Source organism: Mytilus trossulus, chromosome 7 (genome assembly GCF_036588685.1).
Source record: "Mytilus trossulus isolate FHL-02 chromosome 7, PNRI_Mtr1.1.1.hap1, whole genome shotgun sequence".
Taxonomy (NCBI): domain Eukaryota; kingdom Metazoa; phylum Mollusca; class Bivalvia; order Mytilida; family Mytilidae; genus Mytilus; species Mytilus trossulus.
Window position 1 is genome coordinate 13,782,794 of NC_086379.1, and position 16,931 is coordinate 13,799,724.

At 30.6% G+C, this 16,931-nt stretch overlaps 1 protein-coding gene and 1 long non-coding RNA gene across 2 annotated transcripts; one reads left to right on the forward strand and one right to left on the reverse strand.

Annotated features, from left to right (window-relative positions):
• Positions 1 to 5,469: 5,469 nt before the first annotated feature.
• Positions 5,470 to 12,468, reverse strand: LOC134724662 (galactoside alpha-(1,2)-fucosyltransferase 2-like). The gene is made up of 4 exons (XM_063587817.1): positions 12,320 to 12,468; positions 11,093 to 11,146; positions 7,644 to 7,712; positions 5,470 to 6,910 (listed from the first exon to the last, which is right to left on the reverse strand). Exons 2-4 carry the CDS (start codon positions 11,142 to 11,144, stop codon positions 5,922 to 5,924), a joined length of 1,110 nt encoding a protein of 369 aa, XP_063443887.1. The 5' UTR covers positions 11,145 to 11,146; positions 12,320 to 12,468; the 3' UTR covers positions 5,470 to 5,921.
• A 908-nt stretch (positions 12,469 to 13,376) lies between these two features.
• On the forward strand, positions 13,377 to 15,740 carry LOC134726842 (uncharacterized). The gene is made up of 2 exons (XR_010108654.1): positions 13,377 to 13,471; positions 14,694 to 15,740. It is a non-coding gene; the product is annotated as an uncharacterized LOC134726842 (long non-coding RNA).
• The last annotated feature ends 1,191 nt before the right edge of the window (positions 15,741 to 16,931 follow it).

The following is a 16,931-nucleotide window of genomic DNA, read 5'->3' on the forward strand; positions in this document are numbered from 1 at the left end:
GTTTTCGGTTTAAGAGATTTATTGTTAGGTTGCATTCATAATGAGTTGTAATGCTAAAAGTATACCTCAGGTAAAGAAATTAATGTCTCGTTCACACGTACATTTAATTCATACAAATTGAATTCGAATCGAATTCGCTAATCGCGTTCACACACTTTTCTTTTTAATTCGAATTGATTCGAATTCGCTTATTCGTGTTATCCAATTCGCATTAGAAATACGCTTTTATAAATACAAATAAAAAGTAAACGCTGTTTGGACAGTTTAGCGAATTTGACGCGCATTGCAATTTCGAATTAGAATTGACGTTAGGACGTTAAACGTTTCGAATGCGAATTATACTAATTCGTATTAGGTAATGCGAATCGAAATTACATGTGAACCTGAAATGAATTCAAAGACAAAAAGTTATCTGCTTAAAAAATGATAAAGTTGTAATGCAAATTTTACTTAGCTTAATTCACTCAGAACCAAAATCTATAACTTGAAAAATCCTTCTAGATTTTGCATAATTTTCATATGTTCAACCGTAAAGCAAAATAGCAATTGACATATTAAATATTTACATATTTATTGCTGATGAAAATAATTGTGATAAAATATTGCAAACTTACTTTCAAAATTATTTATGATAAACTATTGCAAATTTACTATCAACATTAATTAATTTTACCTATATATTTTATATTATTCATGTCCCCCTAAATTGTAATGTATCAATTTGTGATAAATTGCAGAAATTATATATTTGTCAATTATGAAATTTAGAGGAGTGCACGTTATAAATGGACCAGTACGGATTATATTGACCAATGACGAAGTCGGTGACTCAATATAATCTAACAGGTCCATATAACGCATTTTACTGAGTGAAAAAGGTTCTTAATGTATATATTATATATGTAAATAGTCTAAGTTTGAAAATAATATTGACTCGATGTTACTATTTTGACTCGATGTTACTATTTTTACCATGGTAAAACAGAGTCAAGATCATTTTTTAAAATTGTAACGTCGAATTAATATGCAAAACAAAAGTGAGAAATATAGATTATGTATGGAAAAATGTGACTAAATCAACCAATGAGAATCAAGAAAAATCAAACTATATGTTTTTTTTAGTAAAATCAAAAAAATACTGAAATCCGAGGAAAATTTAAAACGGAAAATTATCAAATAGCAAAATCAAAAGTTCAAACACATCAAACGAATAGAAAACAATTGTCATATATTCCTGACATAGTACATGCTTATTATTATGTCGAAAATGCTGAATAAAACCTGGTGTTAAAGCTAGCTAAATTGCTCACTTTTATGAGAGTCAAATCAAAATTCTTATATTGACAACGATGTGTGAACGAAACAAACTGACATATCGGGAAAAAATGTCAAAAATAAGGTCACAACAGTCAATACCGTGTTATAATCTCAATCACTATAACGCAAACAAACATGTAACAAAAAGGCAAAAAAGGCATAAAGGTAAAGTACATTTTTAAAAATAAAAGACATGAATACCAAAATTTACCATAGCACAATAACACAATGACGGGATGGAAAAGTATAGAGCCACGTCATATATATATATATATATATATATACTGTAAACAAACTTATTTTCGCGAGCGATTTATTTTCGCGATTTTCGCGAGTAGAAAAATAACGCGAATATAAATCGTCGTGAATATGTTAGTCTTTGATCTTTCCTTAATAAACTTCATCAAGTAAATCAGATAATCGCGAATTTAAATAGCCGCGAAGTAGTCAAGACAAGGTAAAACGCGAAATAAAGTATCTGCGAAAATAAGTTGGTTTACAGTATATATATGAAATAAACATCAAGAGGAATATAGACAATTCGATGCACATTAGCAAAAATGAAAGACAAGAATAAAATTTGTTGTACAATAGCACAATAACACAATGACGGGATGTATTAGTACAGATTTGTCATATGTATAAACAAAAATATAAAATATCATTAATTAATACGATGAAAACCGCCCTAATACTAAAACAGCGGCATGTGTCATACTGGAGACATCGGCCTGGTCATATAAATCACGTTATCTATATTGCTTTAAGACCCAGTCCAATATTTCCAATACGGACTTGCAATGAAACCTAAATTACATGTAAACATATATATTGTGCATGTAATTCAGGATTCATTGCCAGTCCGTATTGGAAATTTGGCCCCATATTCACATCATTGCAAGTCCGTATTGGAAATATTGGTCCTATATTCACATTTGATGTATGTAATACAGCATTCAGAACAAGTCTGTATCGAAAAAGTTGGATTATTTAATAAAAGTATTCCAACAAACGTTAAACCAATAACATAATGAAGAGCTGACGATCTTCAAGGAAATCAGCGACAGATACAATATGTGATCCCATCATGTGTAAATATAAATGTTCTGTCCGTATCGAATTTAATATATCATCAAAATATTACGATAAGCAACGTTTACCATAGTTTCATGATAAACACGTAATTCACTATAAAAAAGGAAATTACAATGACCTTTATACAAAACAGCTTTTCTTTGAAATCCATTATTCTTTTTTTTATTCAGATGACTTTCGTCCGTCTTGTTCTGATCTTCAAAAGTGCAAAGATAGATAACTCAAATTGTACTCCTTCGTTTTCAATACTAAGATACCACTTTAACATAAACATATTTAAGTCTTCTGATTCAGATGTATAACACAATGACTTTAGTTAGCTGTTAGTACTCACGTTCTTTACTTGTACCTTGTGTCTTATTTTTATGGCATGAAACGCCAGGTCTCGCTCATTTCTGATGTTCATGCGACTCTTAAAGTGTTTGTTTGTTACCCTGATTTATTTAATTTGAAAGGCTCGGTACATGCTGTCAGTTTGTTATTGTGCTTTGGTAATTTTTGGTATTCTGGTCGTTCTTTTTTGCGTATATGCTTTGTCTATAAACTTTTTTGTTTTTTCTTTGTTGACATACTTTCTTTTTATAGCGATCAAGTTTATAAAACAATGTTGACTGATGTTCCCCCTTTTTCGAAATATTTACCTAATATGTCTGTTTGTTTATTGTTCACACATAGTGAGAAGTTTAGCTAGCTTTAAAACCAGGTCTAATCCACATTTTTTTACATGAAAAAATACCTGTACCAAGTACAAATATGATTGTTGTTATCCATTCATTTGATGTGTTTGAGCTTTTGATTTTGCCATATGCATAAGGACTTACCGTTTATAATTTTCCTCTATATTTTTGTTATTTGATTTGTAAACATCTGTTTTCAGTAAACTGCTATCGCCTTATTTCGACGAGTCTATCTTGCACCTTGAGAACCACATGGATTTGAATTCTAATACTTTATCAGGTTGTGTATCACTACTGTAAATAGTGTTACAAATGAAAGTCGTACGGGATAACGTAAGAACAATCATCATGGGTTCTAGTTTAGTGATAACTATTTTCAAAAGACAAAACTTTGATGTTAATAATGCTTCTTTTTTAATTGTGGAGATATTTTTTCATTGAGAGGGAATACAATTTAAATTGTACTACTAAAGCTTGGATGGATCAAACGTTTAATTATTGTTTTAACCAAGTAGATGTTCTCATCTATAATGTTTCATTTTGATAAAAAAAAATGATTGATAGCGTTCAAAAACTAAAAAAAAAATGTGTTTGCACAAAACATTAAACCCTTTTTTGAAGGTAAATGGTTGCTCCCTAAACTTATCACCATTTGCAACGTAAACCATAGTTTCATGATAATCATCGTTGTCTTGAGATCCGTTATTCTTTTTTAATCAGATGATTGTTTTATCTTTGTATGTCAAACAAAGGAGGATGTACATATTCCGTTTCACTTTAAGATTTTTAGGTTTTTCACTTTTGGGTCGTGTCTTCTAGTCTAGGGATATCCTTCTTTTTCCTTCTTGTATGAATCTTCTTTACGATTTTTTTTATATTTCGACGAAAAAAAGCGTCCCCAGTGACCTGCCGAGAAACTTCTTTACCTTGTCAAATTCTTACAAAAATGTACATCTTATAATATATTTCAGTGATCTGAAATAAAGGATACAGAATTGCTCCATACCTTGACCTTTTTATCAATATTGACGCAGATAGACGAAGTAACACTAAAATCTATGACAAACAGAACTATTTCAACTTATTAAGTATCAAGTTTCCTTTTTTCAGCACTAACATGACCTCTGTCCCATCGTATGATGTTCACATATCTCAGTTGATAAGCTATGCTTGTGCATGTTCACATTATACGGACTTAATATACACATCTGTGCTCCTTACACAGAAACTGCTCCAACAGAGTAATGGGGACGAATATTAAACAAGACGCTTTGTAAATGTATGGACACCATCACTATTTGGTTGATATATATATACGACATTTTCACCACGCCTTAGATTGTGGTTTACCATCTACGTCGTCTAGTATGCTAGTCTGTTTTTCCGAGTGAACATTCGAATAGACGTGTCAGTTTTTATACATCCAATATTTATATATTTATTTTTGTTGTTTTATTTGTAATTCTAGAAGGATACTTTGTTATGTCTTATCGTTTGTGGTTTTGATTCAATTTGTTTCTATATGTTTAGAAAATACAAATAATTAAACCATTACTAATACATTTTATATTAAATATTTTTGTAATGGTTAGAAAGTACAAAAAAAAAAGAAAGAAAATCACAACAATACTGAACTACGAGAAAAAATCACAACGGAAAGTCCCTTATCAAATGTCAAAATCAAATGATAAAACGCATCAAACGAATGGACAACAACTGTCGTATACCACAAATAACACCATTACAAATTTAAGTTATATCCAGGTTTTAGAAATTTACCTGTGACATCAATTTTTGTAACGTTGATACATTCGTAAGATACACAGTTCATAATTAATTTGGACTGTTGTAAATTAATTTAAGGGGGTCGTAGTTTTTCTGTGGTTTACATGTTTAAATGTCCTGTTTTTTTGTGTATATTTCCCTGTCCAGAGAGTTCTTGTATTTATTTGTACTGTGTTCCTGTAACGCAATGCTGTCAATTTTGATGTAATTTTAACATTGTCATATAAGCTGGGGATTTCGCTAGCATAAAACCAGGTTCAACCTACCATTTTTCTTAAAATATCTTATAGCAAGTTAGGAATATAGCAGTTGTTATCAAATAGTTCGTTTCTGTGTTTTTATTCGTTTGTGTTGTAGCAGTTCAGTATTTATTGTGTTCCGTTGTTTCCCTCTGTTTTGGTTTAATGACCTGGATTTATTTCACTCATATCGATTTATGACTTTTAAACAGCGGTATAATACTATTTATTGCCTTTATCTAGATGGGTTACGATAGATTGGCTACTTGCAATATAGAAAAGTTACTTTTTAATGCGAAACACATCTCTGTAAAGCAAAACAGCTGATTTGTTTTAATCTTTATTTATACACATTAAAAAGTATACAAATGAAATGCCGGGGAAGAAATTCAAGAACACAATAAACGCGTTTTTCATGTATTTAAGCCCTTATACTGGAAAAAGCTGCTTTAGTTCATAAGGTCGTTTATTTGTATCACCCAAAATTGACAGAATCCCTAAAAATTATAGCTAAAATCTTTATATGTATGTCCAGAAATTGTGCTTAAGATTTTACGGTAAGTACAACTGCTACAAATAATTTATAAACAATTTTAGTTGTTTCGTAAACATCATGAAATGTATTTCTTTCAGATTGAAGTTAGTATAGAACTGTCAGTCACTACTTCTATGATACACTTTTAGAAGACAAAAGCCGTCATAAGACACTTTAGACGACACAACCCGTCATTCGACACTTTAGAAGACACAAGCCGTCATTAGACACGTTAAAGACACAAGACCAGACACGTATCGTCGCTCACTTAATTTATTCCATGGGAATCCATCCCGGATAGAAATGATCAGAATAGTTCGAATAAAGTTTAGAAAACTCTGATCCAGGCGTGTCCGGATGCTTGTAGTAAACTGTCTTCCCCTGTGTCATCCATCCAGCCATCCAGCCAAATGTTCCGACGGTCATTATGGTATGATTCGTAAGTGTTAACATTGCAAGATCCACTGGTGCTGAATTTCCTTCGACAAGGAAAATATCATCAGTTTGTGGAATATTCTTTTTAGTCCATTTCATTTTAATTGAAAATATCAGAAATAAACACTTTTTATACAGATTTCTGAAATAGTCCATGGCATGAATTATATACTCTTTCGGTGCATTGTTTTTACCAAATTCATCTGTATCATATCTTTCGAATCTACGTATATGAACCCCTATTGTTGTTATACCTTGATAATTTTTGTGTTTTGAAAGAATATTATGAAATTGAGATTTCGCGTCATGTAAAATATTATCTTGAAACTGAAGTATCTGTCTCAGTTCATTCTCATAGTGTTTCCAATATCTCCAGGACTGGAAAAATCCTAAAAATGATAAATCTTCGTCATTTGGTAAATGTTCTAATTTTTTGTCATATCCACAAGCAAATCCTTTATCCTCAATCAATGGTAAACAACCACAAATACCTGCATTTAAATCATAATTCTTCCAATGATATGGCACTAATTTGAAATACTGTGTTAAAATATGTTCTCTTGTTAATACTAAATGCATGTTTTTCTTTCGAGCAATAGTGTATCCGAAACAAAAAGCAAACATTTGATTTCCTAATCCTCCAGCGAATTTTACACACACAGATTTGTTTCTTTTGATTCCTATTTTATCCATATGAGCAATAGAACTGCAATTATATTTTTCTGAAGGATCTTGGTAGGGTGAACCAGGAAGAGACTGTTGGTTAAAAAATGTGTAATAAATACCTGTTAAAAGCATGCAAATGACTGTAAGTTTTCTCGCTGTTCCTGTTAAAGAAAAAAATATGAGTTATTAATAGTTGTAATTTGGCAACCAGAACTATTTCAATTCATTAGTTATAAAACTTTGTTTTTCTTCATGAATAGAAATCAAAAGTAAAACGAACTGTACAGAGTTGCTAGAAAGTAACCAATCACGGTATCACGCCTTAATACTAGAATATGTCTAATAACTTAAATTTTCCTTCACACGTTACTCTCTAAACTAACGAATGCAAAGCACAGAAGTCCTAAATGCCCGATATGTTCGCCCAAACTTGCATTAACGAAATGTTATTACACAATAATTTGTTATATAATAGACTTCAATATTGTTTGAATATATATTTCCGCTTCAAATGTTATGCAAATAAAAACCAAAAAATCAGTATTTATAGTTTGAAAGTTGTAAGAATGTGTTCTCGCCTTGCCCTGTGCTTGGAAATAATCAACTCGAGTACATCATCGCACTTTGACTACGGAGACAGGTATTTTTTTAAAAAGTGGAAGACTAAGTAAGAAATTCCTTTTGCCATAAAATCTTAAATTCAAACAAGCTTGTATAACTCAAGTGGCACCTTAAGTACAACACTGTCATTGTTTGCAACGCCTCACATGTCGTTCTGAAATCTGAATCTCTCGAGAATTTGAAAGGCATCATACTCAAATGTGATATTTAACAAAACAGTGACAGCATGTTTTAAACTTTTTCTTTAATATATCATCATTAAGTTTTACTCACTATTTTGTAGGAGACGATGACAATGGCCACTTATGTTCCAAACATTTATGTGTACCATTCTTACGTATACTGAAAAAAATATAATCCATAAAATAGAAATTGCATTCACAGATTACATATTAGAATAATGCGAGATAGAGTCCAGCAAGTTGTCAATTTTTTCTTGTCTTCTTATTACCAAATTACGATTAATTCGAAGTTTATAGACATGTTAAAATAAGACACATACATAATACTTGCTGAAAAATAAATGAGTATATATTACAAAAAGTCTTTGTTAAGACCCTGATATAAAGCGATGTATTATGTTTCTGGAAATTTTTGTATTTGTTTCGGAAGAGTTGAAAAGTAGAACAAAAATAAAATATTAAAAATATAACCTCTGTGAAAAAACACACCTGTACAGAACAAGCTGGGGCCGAATTTGCCAACCACACCCACACATATATATTTGATAGAAAATGTTTACAAAGTAGGTGGTTATATAGGATGAAATGATTTTGAGATAGTATAACAACTTACGAACTTTTGAATTAGAAAAAATACACAATCAAAGTCACCAATTCGGAGGCAGTCGAATAAAGTTTGATATCGATGCGTATACAAACAGTATATAAACTACAGCGGTTTATGGTTATTTAATACGAGGCTCTGGAACGTATCTGTTTTCGTATCAAAGATTTGTTTAATTTGGCCATACTTCGATCTCCATTCCGTATTTTATGTCCTTTTTTTCTTGTCTGTTAACGTCAACCGGTCAATATAATATGTTTATGACTTATATTATTTTTTTTGGCGTATAATGGTAACTGTCCAAAATGTATCAAATTGTTAATTGTTTTTGCGTATGTTAAAGTAGGATCATACGCCAGTCAAATACATTGAAAACTAATATGCGCAATGTAACTTGATCAACAAAAATATTTAAAATTAAATAAGAAGGGTATCTCAATTGCGACTTTAGAAGGTATATAAGGGGTGACCTTTTGGCTCTATCGGATGTGTAAATATTACTAGTTACATAGTTTGCTAGTGACCTAATACGGTATCAATGGGGTTAGTAAATTTCATATGGGATGAAAGCGAAGCTCGAATCCCGATATGGCATTTACTGACCCCATATATACCGTATTACGTTACAGCAGACTATGTAACGATTTTATCTTACCGACTATCTTAACATGTAAAATTTAGATTAAATGAGCCTGCAAGTCTTCAATACAGCTAGCATTAACATGATTAAGAAACTTCTTCCTTTGAACCTTCAAAAACAGTTGCATACAATTACAACTTGTTAGATTTACATATGTTTTATTCTTTGTCTGTTGAAACCTTTACGATTTCTTCTCAGCACTGTTTTGTTTTTCTAAAGGGACGTAACACCACTACTTAACGTGTATTAAATAAGCCCGCCTCCTTATTACCTTATATGAATATAAAGGGACGTAACTCAACCACTAACCGTGTATAAAATAAGACCCGCCTCCCAACTCACCTAATATTAAATATACACGGTTTCCACGAGGACGATTTTAACCAATCATATATTCCTTAAATGTATAGGAGGTAAGATAAATATATATATAGTAATAAAGGTATATCTTCACTTCGTCTATTCTCCACTAGACATTTGCGAAAACTCGAATACACCTACGATTAGGATTACGATTACACTTACAGGTAACATTTAAACTTTGGTCGTCTCAAAGTGTAAATACAAACTATCGTTCAAAACAAATGCTATCTCTTTTATGATGATTTTAAAAGTTGAACAATTGAGTTTTCAAGCAAAACATGTATCCATAATTAACATATTTAATACAGGCGCCGATCCAGAGAAAAAGGGGGGGGGGGGGGTTCCGGGGGTTGGAACATCCCCTTTTTTCGGACGATCAATGTATTTGAATCGGGACATGTAGTTGGACCCCCTTTTTTAATAATGGTTGGATCCGCCCCTGTAATATTGGTCGTTGTGTTAAACTATAGTTTAAGTATGCCACTCTTAAGCATGCATATGTTGAAGGCCGAACATTACTTTTATAAATTGCTATTATAATAGGGAGTTGACTCATTGGCGCTGATACTACATCTTCATATATCTTTATATGAAAAAATTAACAAACATCATTTCATAAAATGATCTGACAACTGAGATTTTTATTTGAGGAGAATGAGAATCAACAAGTTGTTGTTTAAGAACTACATGTACATGTATATATAATATTTTGCGTGGTTTTTCATTTCCCTTTCGGTAATTTTTTATAATCTAATTAGATATAGGAAGATGTGGTGTGAGTGCCAATGAGACAACTCTCCTTCCAAACAACAATTCAAAAATTAAACCATTATAGGGTAAAGTACGGCCTTCAACACGGAGCCTTGGCTCACACCGAACAACAAGCTATAAAGGGCCCCAAAATAACTAGTGTAAAACCATTTAAACGGGAAAACCAACGGTCTAATATACTTTATCTCAATCGAGAAAACAGTTTGTTTAGTAGTCTTAATTTACGTTTTCTCTTTTAATAAATATTCAAAAGTATACGAAAAAAAAAAACCACAACCAATTTTAGCCTTCTTTGGATGAATGGCAGGACTTACAAGGTGGGTGGGGAAAACTTCCGTTTGCAGTAGGGCTATTGACGGAACTTCAACTGAAATTTATAGGCCGATAACAGAACCACAGGAACAATGTTATTCGGGACACAAACAATATCACTGCATTCATACACAAGTTGTTATATCGAACGAAGGCAGTATATGTTATGGAATGTGTATTTCTTGGACATCAAAACGATGCTCAGCAATATATGTTGATGCGAAATATTTGACAACAATTACCTTTCCCGGATGAGCTATTTCTGCTGGGCGACAAAATTTATCCTAACAGACATCCAGTACTGACAGCTTATACTAGACAGCAAATTGTTATAAAACCCAGGAATATGCAGAGAAAATGTAGAAAATTAAATAGACTGATAACCCACTATAGAGGTAAGGTTGAACACGCAATCGGAGAATTAAAAAAATATAAAGTTATTGGGACTTTGTGGAGACTTCCAAGACAGCGATTAACATCTGTTGTGACCATATGCGCTGCCTTCGTTTGCCGCCGTAAAGATTTATTTACATTATAAAAAAAAAATCATTTTACTATGTATCTTTATTTGTTGTTTTTTTCATTTTGAGATGACCCTTTGTTTTTTTTAAGTGTAATCGTAAGTCTAAGGTGTAATCCTAGGTGTAGACCTAGTTTCCGCAAATGTCTACTAGTGGTACGTGTAGTAAAAGTCGATTTTTACCAAAAATATATTGCTTCATATTATGGCCCGTTGACTCTTAGTTATTTTAAGTTCTTATCTTTTGTATAATTATACTATTTAAAAATGTATAACACACAGGCTAACGAAATTTAAAAAAAAATTAATATAAAAAATGAAATTACTTACCAAATCTGATCGAAGAGAAAAAACAGCTGACAATTCTCCAACTGGATCCCATATCTATGTAAATCAAAAGAGGCAAAACATATGAATATATATGAATAAAACTCAATTCTCATGAATTCATTACAGAAGATTTCTTTAATTTGTCTCATTTGAGACTTCAGACATTTTGCAAAAGACATTCGTAATCTCCTAGTTTTTCTTGTATTTGCATCAACATTTTGATTTTATGAATGAATATTTTGACTTTATGAATGAATATTTTGATTTATTAAATGAATATATTTTGATTTTATGATTGGATTTCATGTTTTCATAAATACAGAATTTATTGTTATGAACATGTTTTTGTTTTTACAAACAATAACTTGTTTTTATGAACAAAAAATCTTTAATGAACATATATTTATTCTTTATTATAATTTGTTTTAATGAATACATATTTTGATGTATTGGATATATATATTTTATTTCTATGAACAAATATTCGTTTCTACGAGCAATTATTTCATTTAATCAACATATATATTTTTTATTGTGAAAAATTTCACACGCAATAGTTGATCTAGTAGAATAGACATTAGACATTAGACATTAGACATTAGACATTATTTTATTTTCCAATCATGGGCCCTTGTCAGGCAAGATACAAAAACTATTGCTATTTTTTAGTTTCCGTATTTTGAAATAAACTTAATATCATATCCTTTTAATATTAAATCGGCCTCATTGCACTCAATGTCTCTTACTATAATTATATCCTACATTGCTCATATTAACAATTTATTATTTGAATAGCTATCCTTGTGTCATTTGTACATTGTAAAAATGATATACATGTACGACAGCTTTTCTCCTATTTCGAAACGGGTACACAAGTACACATTCTTTATTTTCATACAATACGCGAATAATGTGTCTATCCTGCAATTTGATATATACGTTTTGTTAATTTTCTTATCAATCGTCGGCTTTGGTCGGCTTTGTTTTTAATGGAATCAACATTACTTAAATTGAATTGAACTTAACATATGAATATAACCGGTCGATCACAGCAAAAGCTGGATACCAGAAGACTATAGATGACATATATGGCGGTGTACAGTAATTGGTCACTTCTTCTATGTGTTAGAATCTTCGACGAGGCCATACGCATACATAGCGTTGTTTATCGACAATGAAATACACATAATCGAATCAAAGCAACATTTAAATAACCAGTAAAATTACCTGCTTTTAAAATTTACATCGATTCATCATTCTCTTTTACTATAATACAAAATAGCATGTACATGTGCCCCCAACCGGAAGTCAATGCAGTATGGCTTTTTGCTTCATTGATTGTAACCAGTAAACATAGGAATATACTCTGTTAAGAAGTACTGCAACAGTCAATCATATAAAGTCAGAGCTCACGCATCTAACATTTCAATAGCTATATATAGGCAGGAATAGGTTGCACACTTAAAATTTTGTTTATTTTTAAATTTACCGAATGTTCTTAAGTGTGTTTCTCTACAGTTTCATGCTTAGTGAACTCCAAAGAAGTGTCTTTATTTGTAATTATGATCTAGATCAATAATGAAAACATCTTATTATGTTTCGTTTAAGTCGATGAGTATCTTTGGAAATACAATGACATGCTTACCTGGGTAAAATGTACGGTTAGTAGTGTGCATTGTATATTTGCATTGATCACTGACGTATTTTAATCGAACAAAGCTTTCTGATTTCCTTGTGTATGTCTACAGAGAAATCCGATACAACCGTTTGGATATCTGATGTAAAATAATGACCTCTTTATTGTTGGAAGTAGTTCAAATGTATAAAATAAAATAATGAATTTAAATTAAGCTAACCAGTATTTGAAATAATATATCTAAAAAAAATCAAATTTAAAAGAATGTATGTTTATAAATTTAGCTAACATTTAAAAAATGTATTTTGAAATCACTGAACTAGTATATATTTGTTGAGGGGCCAGCTGAAGGACGCTTCCGGGTGCGGGAATGTCTCGCTACATTGTAGACCTTTTGGTGACCTTCTGCTGTTGTCCTATCTTTGGTCGTGTCAGTGTCTCTTTTACACATTCCCGATTTTCATTCTGAATTTTATTAAACTTAAATTTAGATAATGATTTAATTTATTTTCTTATAATTACTTGTTAGAAGTATTCAATTAGTAAATAAATAGAAAAAAAGCAATCTTTGTATTTGATTTATTGTCTTTTTTCATAAATCCGGTTTCTACGTGTACATTAGAAAATGTATGTATCAAGTCAGGAATATGATAGTTCATATCCATTCGCTTTTCTTTAAAGAAGGAACTATATCATGTTTGGTTTTAATCCAATTGGTACCAATAGGAGCAGATCTTTCATAGGTTTGTTTGTTTATTTTGTGACATATTTATTGTGAAGCGTTAATTATCAATTTCTGATTATAGAAGCACAAAAGTTATTTTTTATGCTAAATTTTGCTTAATATTCCTACCAATTAATTTGTGAGAAAAACAAAAGTAACCGAAGAAATATTATGCCCAAATAAACAAATACATATTCAAATAATTCTGCGCCTTTCAACATATTGTTTGTAAAACATGTAAAATGCTGTCAAAATGTAGTTTTGCATAAAGTTATAATAATTGTTATATTCACTGATCAATTTATGTGTACGTTGAGAAAGCCATAACTAACAAAAAATATGTGTATATGAACCCAGAGAGGGTGGGTATGGGATAAAGGCAGTATAAGTGTTCATTTTGTATTGAGCCCGAAAACTAACAATTGTGGAACTATCATATAGCCCTAATGATTGCTAAAATTTACGTCACATCAAAATTCTCGGTATCGCTTTCAAAGTTAATTAACTTTCTATATCCTTTTTTTATATATGTTTTTTTTAAAGGCTAAATGAAAGGTTAGTCTGAAGTTTTGAGCTTAAACTTTCACGAATGATATACATTTTGTACTTCTGGTGATTTTGTTTTGTTCTTTTAAATCAATTTTATTGGTTACTAAAGAACGGATTTAGCGCTAGGTGATTTTATAGACTAAGTGGTTTATTTTTAGATTTGCTTGAAATTATAAGCTTTTCTAAACGTGAAAAAGATCAACACGAAACAGTTACCTAAATAGTAAATGGATGTGAAAATGATGAAACATATCTTGTTAAACTAAGAAACATTACTGGTAGGTACAATATTATATATACAGGTTTGGCTAGCTATAATATAAGTTAGGTATATGACAGTTGTTTTTCATTCGTTTGATGTGTTTGAGCTTTTGATTTTGACATTTGATTATAAGGGACTTTCCGTTTTGAATTTTCCTCGGAGTTTAGTATTTTTGTGATTTTACTTTTATATACAATTTGTTTTAACTTGACACACGCTCAAATCGAAAGTCTTTGAAAAATGAATGATTAAATGTTGGTGTTTTATGTGACACTTTCATCAGTCTATTAACATGATTAAAGAAGAAAAGATGTTTATTTCTATTAAATGTGCCATAAAGAGCATATAAAATGTACAATATAAGACATTTTTAAGACACTAACAGAAAAAACAAAAAATATGGCATATAAAGAATTTGTTTTATTTTCAGAGACAAAGCAACAAAATCTGACAAAAATTCCACTTACATGACAAGCGAACTTACTTAATTAATATATGAAATTAGGTAAGTGAAATACAGGTAATAGTAAGTCGTTTTCAGATCAAATAAAAAAGTAAAGGTAAAAATGTAGTTGCATTACTACAGTAAACAGTAAAAGTCTGGGTATGATGACATTTTTAACTATCTAAATACACAAGATTACCGCATTGGAGCAAGTGACAATTCAAAATGAAAAATAAGAAACATGAATCATAGTATAACAGGATACAGGAACAAAATCAATTTCAACAGCTGGATAGTATTTACCTGTGAAATTTACTCTGGACACCCTGATGTCAACACTGTGAACAAGCCATTTATACCTGTAGGAATACTAACAACACCATCAGATAATATCATTGTTATAGATATGAACAATCATTCATTACATATACTGACTGACCAAGGACAAAGTATACACTACTACAATCTCTATGTCATGGGGATCTTACATCCATACTCTCTTGTTCTGTCTACAACAGGAACTATCTTTATATGATGTGTTAGTGAGAAAGAAAGTCCAAACACTACAAAAGGCAAAACTTTATGAGTTAAACTATTATGGATTCTAAAGGTTTCCCTTGCTTCGTCTTCATCAGGAACTATTTATAAAAGATGTACTAATTAATGCAAATGGAAATTTAGACGCTACAAGGCCAAACTTTATAAGATGGAATATTCTGGATTTAGTGATTTTTTTACATGCTTTCTACATGTTATATACAACAATAACTTTCGAAATAGGATGTTAGCTAAGAAGATTCTTAAAAGATAGGATGCGTTGGTTAGATTGCAGTCCAGAAACTTCACAGACCAAACTTTATGAGTTGAAATTAATTCTGGATTCTAGTGATTTCCCTTGTATATAAGGACCTATCTATTATTTAAGGTGTTGATGAAAGCATAAGTTTGAAAAGAATGGATTCTCATGATTCTTAAATTTGATTTAGAAATTAATCTAAAAATGGAATATTTTGAAACAAAAGTCAGAATAATTTTACCAAGACAACTACTATAGACAATTACAACATATTACAATACCTTTGATATTTGTGCCTTTTTTCAATTAAATTCTACTTTTTATCTCAGACTAATTCATGATACTCCCAACATACCTAATGCATCAATTTTAAATTGTTGTAAACTTTTAGATACTGGTACAGGCTGCAAAATCTCATTGTCAGTAGTCATATTATACTGTGTAAATAGAACTAAATAGATGCAGTTTGATAGCCAATTGACAAACAAATTAACAGCTATAGGTCATTATGTGCTTTGAACAATGATTTAAAAAGCAAATCACAAAAATACTGAACTTAGAGGAAAATCAATTCGGAAAGTTCATAATCACATGGCAAAATCAAATAACAAAACGCATCAAAAACGAATGGACAAGAACTGTCATATTCCTGACTTGGTACAGGCATTTTCAAATGTAGAAAATGATGGATTAAACCTGGTTCTTTAGCACTAACCCTCTCACTTTAATCCATAATGAATAGTCACTCATAAAAGGATGATAGAAAACTGAAAGAAATTTCCTTTAGAAAGATGACTGAATATATGGTTTGAATATGGATTTCAAACTGTTTTTAATTTTTTTTTAGTCCTGATAAAACACCATACTGTAAAATGCAATTTCAATACTTTGAGCATGATAACTAATCAAATGTATTATTGATTCTAATTAACAGATACATAAGCATTTGGAAAGAGATTTCATATTTATTTTTTTCAAATGTCATATCTCAGAATATGTTCAATGTTGAGTGTAGATAAGGGAGATGATAGATATGTACTTTAATTGGACAGCAATACAACATAAAAAATAACTAAATTGTACATGAAGAATAATGTAATTGTTAAAGTAACGCCGAAAGTGATGTTTAATGCTTAAATTTCAGAAGAATATTGAAAAGACTAATAAATGCAAGTTAAATGAATGATTATTAAATTTTCGAAAGAAACCAACAGAGGACAATTTAGGAATACGATATACCAGATAAAAGATAACCCAAATTCGTTGAAATCCCTCGTAATATTTCCAATGACTCCAGATTACCTTCGTTATACAAATTTGAACAAATTGTAAGACAAACTAATAAATGATCATAATAGAAAAAAAAAAATAGTAAGTTTGAATTTTTGGCAATTTTTTGTCATGGATTTATTAGGACAGTTCAACTA